This window comes from Neltuma alba, unplaced genomic scaffold (genome assembly GCF_004799145.2).
Source record: "Neltuma alba isolate B1F8T4 unplaced genomic scaffold, ASM479914v2 tig00012074_pilon, whole genome shotgun sequence".
Classification (NCBI taxonomy): domain Eukaryota; kingdom Viridiplantae; phylum Streptophyta; class Magnoliopsida; order Fabales; family Fabaceae; genus Neltuma; species Neltuma alba.
Window position 1 is genome coordinate 322878 of NW_021636635.1, and position 10053 is coordinate 332930.

The 10053-nt window shown below is 35.0% G+C and overlaps 1 protein-coding gene across 3 annotated transcripts; it reads left to right on the plus strand.

Annotated features, from left to right (window-relative positions):
* The first annotated feature begins 3776 nt into the window (after nt 1–3776).
* LOC114721911 (putative AC transposase) lies at nt 3777–9583 on the plus strand. 3 transcript variants are annotated; one of them, XM_028907803.1, is made up of 5 exons: nt 3777–4151; nt 4465–4529; nt 5694–5915; nt 6268–7139; nt 8325–9583. In XM_028907803.1, the coding sequence occupies exons 2-5, from the start codon at nt 4490–4492 to the stop codon at nt 9252–9254; spliced, it is 2064 nt and encodes a 687-aa protein (XP_028763636.1). In that variant the 5' UTR covers nt 3777–4151; nt 4465–4489; the 3' UTR covers nt 9255–9583. The 3 variants fall into 3 exon arrangements, with proteins under 3 accessions (XP_028763636.1, XP_028763638.1, XP_028763637.1); XM_028907805.1 differs by having other exon boundaries at nt 5697–5915; XM_028907804.1 differs by having other exon boundaries at nt 3777–4529.
* Nucleotides 9584–10053: the final 470 nt, after the last annotated feature.

Consider the following 10053-nt stretch of genomic DNA (forward strand, 5'->3'; position numbering starts at 1 on the left):
TACTATCTCCGGCAAAAATTAATTAACTAATTTGAATATATTAAAAAAATAATTAAATTTATTATTTATAACAAGTAAATTATCTTTTTTAAAATATCCTTACTGTATATTAACCATGACTACTATTTGATAAAGCATTTAAATGTGCAACTATTATGATAATTATCTTAAAAAATAGATAAATATGAAAGATTAAATATATTATGATATTATATTTATAATTAAATTAAATATCAAATTAATTTTTATATTAAGAAAAGAACGTAGTATCACATGGAGCGCTTCGCGCTATCACGTGTAGAGGAAGTTGCTAGCCATTCTCCTCTTCAACTTTGTTGTTCGTGCATGCAATGCTGACGCTAATTCGACGTTGTTTTGAATTTTTGATTTGGGTCCTTCTTTATGCTGCGGTACTGTCTTTGTTTTCATTTTTATTTGTAATATGGGCATTGTATGTGTTTACGGCGGTAATAATTTTATTGGTGTCAATCTTGTTTAATGTTTTAGCTGACTTTATTCGGTTTGTGTTGCTAATAATTGGGTTTAGACAGGTCTTTCGTTGTCTTGGCCGTCGTAATAAAGTACAATTTTTATATACTCCTCCGGTCTTTATTATAAGACCCCATTTGACTTTTTATTTGGTCCTAATTATAAGACCCCAATCCATTTTGTTTCTTATATTTATACATTTTTTTCCAAAATAATCCTTCTAATAATGATAGTTTTAGCCAATATACTTAATTAGCAAAGATATTTTAGGAATGACAACACTTATTTATTATAAATAACTAACTTAACTTACTTTCTTAATCTCCTCAAATAAGTCAATTGGGTCTTATAATTAGGACCGGAGAAGTATATTGTTTTACTTTTCTTTTAATAAAACTGTCTTCCTATAAAAAAGATAGAGAAAAAAGGTTCCATTTAGCCGAAACGTGAAAACTTGATTTTTTTTTCCTTGAAAGAAAAACAGTCGAATACCAATAAATCATGGATAATGGATGGCTTGTGAATTTGGTCATTTCCACTCTTGCCGAAACCATTGAAACTTGAAAGGTGGAATAAAGATATTTAAATTATTTCATCAAAAAAATTTTAAATTATAATGGGCTCATCCGTCATTGTTGGGTCCTATTGGACCGGCCTAGTTTTAGAAAAACATTAAAATATAAAATTTCGAAGGCTGCTGCCGCTGGCTGAAAAACGGAAACAGCAAGAATGGTTAAACAGCAAAAAATCTAACATAGTTGACACTTAGTTGGTTTTTTCAAACATCTACTTAGATTTAATTTTTGACTGTGCATATGAAGCGGGTCTCGTAATTAGCACTAAAGCTGTTTTGAAAAGTTTAACGTGCAAGAAAATTACTTACTGCTATTAGTGGTGGATAATTTGGACTCAACCAAAAAAGAAAACACCCCCCCTAAAAGAGGATGGTGCAGTTTTATTTTATGCTTAGATATTTTTGTTTCAGATATTTAAATAGGATTTAAATTAAATGTTAGACGAGTACAAATCATAAAATTGATAGCAAGCAACTTAGCTGATGAGTAATACCCGAACTATTAAACTTCATGACATGTAAAGCAACTATGGTTTAATTATAATTTAAAAAAATTAATTTTCATAAATTTGACATTAAATAAATTTATTTTATATCCTGAGTTAATCAAAATGACAATGCAAAGTAAAATAATTTTTGTTGATTTAATAAATACTTCTCCTTCTAATTTAAGTGGGATTAGTAACAAAATACATATTCGGATAGTGGATGAAAATTCATATGAGTATTGTTTGGACCAGAAATGACCTCAAGGTTTAAAAAAAAACATGAATTGGGTCTTAAGAACGGCCTGAAAGAAAGAGAATCGGGTATGGGTCCAAGAAAAAAATGTTAGCCCCATGAAACAATAAAATTGATGCATTGCTAATAAGAGTTGATCTAGTTGATAATAAGTTAACTCATAATCTAAAAAGATTATGAGTTTAAATTCTACTACCGATGTGAAGACCTTGTTGGTGGGTAATCAGTAAGTACTTTCTGAACCTCGAGGCATGCTCTGATTCTAGTGAGTTCCCGAGATCCAACTAATCTAAACTTTTGTTTACCAAAAAAATAAAATAAAATGGATGCATCTCACATCACAACAAATGGTATAACAACTACCAATGACGAAGAAAATAGGACGAGGCCTAGTTGGATAGGAACTAGTTTTAGTACCCATCATTTTGATGAGCATCTTAAGCTCATTATATTTGCACTATTTATATTTTATTTGAATGGTTTAGATTTGATTTTTTTAATTAATTATTTTTAAATAAAAAAATTATTTTTTGACAGAATGATAGATAAGAGAGTATTCCTAATTTAAATTCTATACATATCTGATAAGTATAGGGCGCTTATCAATTGAAACTGATTCCGAGTCGGATAAGCGCGTAAAACATGGTTGGTTGGCTCTAAAATTGAGAGATATTCAACATTGTGAGTCTTTAATATCGCTTATAAATGAGAGAAATCAGCAGGGATGCTACGTAATCAGCAATTGGAAATCCGTGAATTACTACAATCTAATTCTTTCTCTCTAATGGAGCATTTATTGCCTGGCTTCATTTACGTTTCTATGTTACTCTCCTGCCTTTTATTTTATTAACTTCTATCACTGTTATTTGGGCAGTTCTATTTCCTTTATACTCCTCCGGTCCTTATTATAAGACCCAATTTGACTTTTTATTTGGTCCTAATTATAAGACCCAATCCATTTTGTCTCTTATATTTATGCATTTTTTTCCAAGATAATCCTTCTAATAATGATAGTTTTAGCCAATATACTTAATTAGCAAGGATATTTTAGGAATAACAACACTTATTTATTATAAATAACCAACTTAACTTGCTTCCTTAATCTCCTCAAATAAGTCAATTGGGTCTTATAATTAGGACCGGAGGAGTAGTTAACTTATGATCTCAATACATTTCTATTTTGTTTATTGGCATGTTCCTCTGCATTTTTATTTCTTTTTATGTGCATACTGTTCCACATCTTAAAATTCAAGAAAACTGCGACAAGATATTCTAAGCAAGCAAAATACATACCATTCTCATCCTATTTATAAATCACCGTTAATATATTTCAATCAAGTTTATTAATTTTTATTTAAAATTCAACAACTTTATAACTTTATTCCTATTTAATACATTATACTTTATGAGAATAAAGTCAACATAATAATAAATGATGGGTAAATTTACATATTCATACAAAAATTTTCTCTCTGCGGGTCATAAAATTTCTTCTCCCTCTACCTTGTATATAAATAGTACAAGAGAAGTATCATGTTAAAATTGTTTGTATATTTGGCATGTATTATAGATATATTTTGTGCTTGCAAGAGCAATCTACCCGAGGAAAAGAATTTTGATTCAATAAAGTAACAAGTTGCTGTCAAATGTGTGGATAATTTAAATAATCGATCAATAATTAATAATTGGGCATGCAGATGAGTTGGAGGCGAAACCGAACGGCTGAGTGGGGAGGCAAACTCGTAGCTCGCTCGAGTTGACTTGGAGCTTGCGACTTTTGAGTTAAATATTCTTGAACTCGCGTGCGATCTGACTGAGTAACCACGCCGAGGCCGAGCCAGCTAACTATACATAAAACTCAGCGACGTCGTCAAAAATAAAAACGGCCAAACTATGGTTAACTTTTAACTTCAATCAACGCATGAAGGCTGAAGCTGACCACATTCAGCAATCCGTATCTGCGTCGCTCGCGTCTCCACCCTTCTACCCGGCTCACTTCTTTCCTCTCTCTGCGCTTCGCTCCTTTTGTCTTTCCCCGCTCTCTGCCCCTCTCGGCTCATCAGATCCGGCTTCAGATCCACGCCGATCTTCCCTCCTTTCAGTTTTTTTCAGTTTTCCTCCTCCCTCCATTCCCCCCCCCCCCCCCCAACCACCCCCGACATCAATATTATTACCACATTTCTTCAGCTGAATTTGCACACATTCTTTTCTGAGTCACTCTCGCTGCCTCTTCGCCCCTCCCACAACTCTCAACCTTCTCCAATTCATTCTTGTCCATCAAGTCTCTCGGCTCTTCCTAGTTTTCATCAGACCCTTCTCCGTCCCCCCATTTGTCATGAATTTTGGGGTGAGGAAATTCCTTCCTACTGTTACTCTTGCCTTATTCGGATATTCTCTTCTCAATTTGAATCAGAGTCTTGGTCTACTTTAGCTCGCTTTTGTTGCCTTTGTTCCGCAATTCAACTTTTTTCTTCTGTTTTGCAAGTTTTCGTTAATCCTTGCTGTACTTACGACTTTTTTCCTCTACTTGATATTACATCTTTGATCTATCTCTGCTAAGTGCTGCTATGTTTTTCAGAATTCTTGTCCTTTCCTTTTGTTCTCTCGTTAGAATAAATTGCTTTTGCCTTTTCTTCTTACCATCGTGCTTTACTGATCAGACGTCTGGCAGCGGGTGGTAATCGCATGGACTGGAGTGTAAATAGCCAGTACAGAAGTTACAAAGGTACCTGAAACCACTTACCCTGTTTCCATAGTCTTTCTCATTTATTGTAATTGCATACTCTGGACTCTGGGTACTTTATGCTCGTCCTTTGTTTATTGAATAATTCTCAAGTTTTGATTAGAGAAATGCAATCAAAATGCTTGATTTCCCAACTTATAATTTGGTTATAGTCTGGCAGGTTTGACGTAATTCAACACATTCGTTCTGGAGCATCAAAACTAATAACCTGCGTGAACGAAAGAATAATAACCACGATCTTAGATTTTTGGCTCTGAAACTTTTTTTTTGGGGCTGCATTAGTATTATGCTTCTCTGACGTATTTATATATTTTGGTTTCCTTCTTTAACTCTTAATTTGTATCGTATCTATGTTTTTTTGCCACATCCTTGAGGGAGCAAATTTAAACAAATTTAAGCCAAGGGACCAAGATGATAATTAAACCTACTTTAAAATGGCATTTTATTTGAGGACTTGCCAATTCATGACCGTTTCATTGGATTTGGCAAATATGGTTTGCATTTAATAACTACAATATTTCATTTTTACTTCTGGAAATCTTGATGGAAGTGGCAAGATTTTTAGAATTGTATTTTCGCATTAGAGAAAAGCCATGCCCTGACCATAAGAAACGTATTACGTGAAAAGTTTTTTTTCTTTGGTTTTGTTTTGTTTTGTTATGTTATGTCTTTTGGGTTGCTTAAGTAAAATAACCTTTACAGTAGTTACTAGATTAATGTCATATTGGCATTATCTGATTCAGACGACATATTTTATATGGATTGCCAGAGTTACGGAAAAGGTTGTTGAGGAATCTATTGTCATTTTAACTTCTTACAGTGGTAGTCTGTGATCTATTTTAACTTTAAAAATGGTTGATTAAGCTCAAGTTATTGATTCATGTTTGGTGAGGAGGACACTTGAAGGCTTTAGATGTCTCGTTGAATTTTGAGTAATATCAGCACCCATGTCAAGTGAAGCTGTGAAATTTTGTTTTCAGGATGTTGATATTTATCATGATATTCAAACCCTAGGATAATGAAGTAGTTTTCTGCATTTTTGTGTGTTATTTACTGATTCAAGTATGAAAAATTGATTTTGTTATTTTCCCTCTTTGAAACTTGAATGCATCCTATGACTCTTTAGCTCTTCTCTGCTCTATTCAGTAGATGATCATAAATCAATGATGGAGGTGGCGCTCATTCCAAACATGGATCCTGTAAATCTTGGCCTTGGCTCTTCAGAAAAGGCAAATCCTATAAATTCAGTGAAGCCAAGAAAGAAAACAATGACATCGGTGTATCTTAAGTTCTTTGAGACAGCTGCTGATGGGAAGACCCGGAGATGCAAATTTTGTGGACAAACATATTCTATTGCAACTGCCACAGGTATTTCTTCCTTTCTTTGGGTTTTTTTTTTTTTTTTTGGGTGACATGCCACAGGTATTTCTCATGTGCTATTTTCTTTCATTGATTATGACCTATCCTTTCTTTTCTAAAGATCAGTATCTTTTCTACTCCTGAGATTTGTCATAACATGCCTCAATTTGTTGTTATCAAGCCAAGCCAAGGAATTACTCATTAAAAGGAGATACCGAAGCTTTTGACATTATATCATTGATTATGACCTATCGTTCCTTCCAACTTATTATTTCAGTATATATTTTAAGCCACACCAGTTTTAAATTATATCAGCTATATCAACTTATTAATATGTACTAATTTTTCTTTATTTATGTAGGCAATTTGGGAAGGCATCTTGCCAATCGCCATCCAGGGTATGAAAAGTCAGGGGATGCTGCCAGCAATCCAGCAACTCAACATACTGCTGTGGTCAAGAAGATTCAACCTCAAGGAAAAGCAAACCAGGTCGATTATGATAATCTAAATTGGTTGCTCATTAGGTGGCTTGTTACAGCTTCTCTGCCCCTGTCGACTCTGGAGGAGAGGTGGCTAGTGAATTCCTTCAAGTTTCTGAATTCATCTATACAACTCTGGCCAAATGAGAAGTATAGATCTGTGGTTTTTGAAGTTTTCAGAAGCATGAAGGAAGAAGTGAAAGCGTTTTTAGCACAAGTTTCTTCCAAGTTCTCCATCACAGTTGATTTCTGGACTTCTTTTGATCAGATATTTTATATGAGTGTCACCTGTCAGTGGATTGATGAGAACTGGTGCTTCCGGAAAGTGCTTCTTGATATTTGTCGCATACCTTCCCCTCATGGGAGTACAGAAATATATCATTCCCTCATTAAAGTTCTTAAATTGTACAATATTGAAAATAGAGTCCTTTCATGTACCCATGATAATAGTCAAAGTGCCATGCACGCCTGCCATACGTTGAAAGAGGACTTGGATGCTCAGAAGATAGGGCCATTCTGTTATCTCCCCTGTGCTGCTAGAACTTTGAGCTTGATTATAGATGATGGGTTGAGATCCACAAAGTCAATAATTTCCAAGATCCGGGAATTTGTAATAGAATTGAATGCCTCATCAGAAATGGCTGAGGATTTTATTCAAATGTCTACGGCTTATCAGGAAGGTACTTGGAAATTTCCACTTGATGTTTCCACAAGGTGGAGCGGAAATTACCAGATGCTTGACATTGTTCGCAAGGTACCTTGTTATCTTTGACAACTATTTTCATAATGGGCATGTAGATCCCTATGAAAATTGCAGATATTTTCCTTCAAGGGATCATATAGGAAATGTTAATTGTGAATGAAATGAAAGCTCATCATTCTGTTATGAATTTGTCTTCTGTTAAATTCCTGTTTTCAATATCTTTACTCCCATGACAGTAATCAGGAAGTAGTAGGGGTAATGGAAAAGAGATCTATTGTTATCTTTATAGTGCCAATATTTTCACGGTCAAAACTGTCAACGATTTTATGCTTGCGGATTCTCATGGTTATGGTGTTGGAAAACAGTTCAGAATTCCCTGATTTTTCCAGGCGAAGTAGACCTTTAAGTAAATAAGTAGAGGACACTTACAAGTACTACTTTAGTGAGTTCACTTTAACGATTCAGCTATTACTCTGTATCCGTCAGGATTTCAAATTTGTTTAAGAAGTTATTAATAGTGTTTACTTAATCTCAATAGGGGAACACGTAATTCATTTATGTAAATTGGTTAGTTTGTGTATGATTGTTATTTCATCAAAAAAGTATCAGAGACCCAATAATTTTTGATAGAAAACCAAAAATCACGTTAAGGAAAATCATCAGGTCATATGGTTGTCCATCACACCTGTTTCATTTTAAGCTTGGGAATTAACTGAGTAACCCTGTATTCTTGGTTGTTGTCTATGAAACACTGGCACGTCAGGAAAGAAGCTGTTTTTTTGGGGACTTGACATGCCTCTTAAGTACATCTTTTAACATGCTAGTTGATGTACTCATGTTTTTATCAATCTCTTTGCGCCTACTATCGTATGTGTGTTGTTGAAATGTGTCCGAGGTTTGTCTATTGTGCCTGTATGTTGTGAATAATGTGATTTTCTTGGAGGCTTTACTCTTTAAAAGGGGAGTTCTAACCAAGGATAGTAATCAATTGGAAACTCCTATCTGGTGTTCATTTTAAGCTTGTTCAGTAAATTTTCTCTAAAAGATGTATGGGAAAATTGTGGTTTCTCGGCCCATACTTGTCGTCAATGTGTTGTGAGAAATAGGAGGTATAATAGCCTTGTTATGAAAATTTGCTCTTAACTATGATCATGTATCATTTTACAACATTCTTGTGAATCTGATATTTGCTTTTTGAATTCAAAGTAATGGAATATGGGTATATTTATGATGCAGGGAGGTAAATCTATTGATGCAGTTATTCGTAAATACGAGGAGACTCTTGGTAGTAGGATGGTGCTGAACTCAACTGAGAAAAGTGTGGCTAGTGTCGTGCATCAATATTTAGAGCCATTCTACAAGACCACGAACAACCTATGCACAAGTAAGGTGCCAACAGTTGGCCTCGTCCTGTTCTTCATGGATCACATTTCGGAAACAATTGCTAACTGCAGAGAATCCCGTCACACTCCAGACTGGCTAAAAAGCGCTGCAGAAGAAATGGCTAAAAAGGCCAGAAGTTATATTAATCAGGTTTGCAACATATTCACATATATGACAGCAATTCTAGATCCTCGAGTTAAGGGAGAGCTAATCCCCGAGGGTTTAAACTCAGATAGTTTTCTAGAGGAAGCAAGAACGCATTTTACAAGAAATTATTCTACCACTCATTTCTCATCCATGAGTGCTGGATACAGTGCTCAGGAAATTGAAGATGGGGCTGTATCATTTGCAGAGGAGATAGCACGCAAGAAACGACGTGCAAGCATGAGCTCCGGCACTGATGAGCTCAGTCAGTATCTTTTAGAGGCTCCAGCTCCAATACCAACAGATGTTTTAGAATGGTGGAAGGTCAATAGTACACGTTATCCGCGGTTATCTGTGATGGCTAGAGATTTCCTCGCTATGCAGGCAACTTCAGTTGTGCCTGAAGAGCTTTTCTGTGGCAGGGGTGATGAGATCAGCAAGCAACGGTTCTGTATGTCACATGATAGCGCACAGTCTATTCTTTGTATTAAGTCATGGATTCAGGTAGGCATCAAGTTCAAGTTCAAGTCAACTGAAATTGATTACGAGAGGTTAATCGACATGTTAGCTGCTGGTGCCATCGATAGTAGCAATACTGCTTCAGACAAGAAGCAAAATGACCCGGTGAAACGGCAATAAAATAATGCCAGTGTAGATTTTATCTCAGCTAAGTTAATTGTAATTTATCATCTTAGAAAAGGAAATTGGGTGTTCGATTCTTGAACACTTATTATACTTGTGAAATTAGTACATTATAGGTCTTGGTTCAATTTATAAGTTTTTAGGTGTTGAGAGAATCAGACCAAGCGTTTACTCTAGTCTAGCAAGTCCGGTCCAGTGCAATGAGAAAACTGGAGAGGAAGAAACCAGGTTAAATCGGTAAAGCGATGGCTTACCCGGTCAAGCCAGTCACATATTCCGTCCTTTTATAATTTTTTTTGATGTAATCCATGTTTTTTAAGCTATAATTTATATATGTCTATATCTAATAAGCATTGGAAAAAGAACAATGAATAAATAGGCAAGAAATCTGTGTTTTTGAAATTATAAATTATAGGAAACGTTAATTTTTTGGTGTTTTAAATTTTAGCTTAGTTATGATTCAGTTCCTTAATTCTGCTTATATTGTATAGTTGGTTCTAAGCCTGGATAAAGAAAGAGGGTTGTGTTAGGCCTTCAACAATCAATGTAAAAATCCGTTGAATCTTATGAACATAGATCAACGAAGTAATTATGTTAATGCTAATTTGTTATCTAGAAGTGACGCGTTGTATGGCTCAAGTACAATGAGAAGTGAGCTAGAGCCACTGCATCGTTGCCCGGAGGTAGTGTTAAATGAGCAAGGGCTACCGCACTCTAACGAAGGTGGTTAAAGAAGTTAGCTCATGAGACTAAGATTAGATTTGGCACTTAGAATGTTGGGACGTTGAATGAGAAA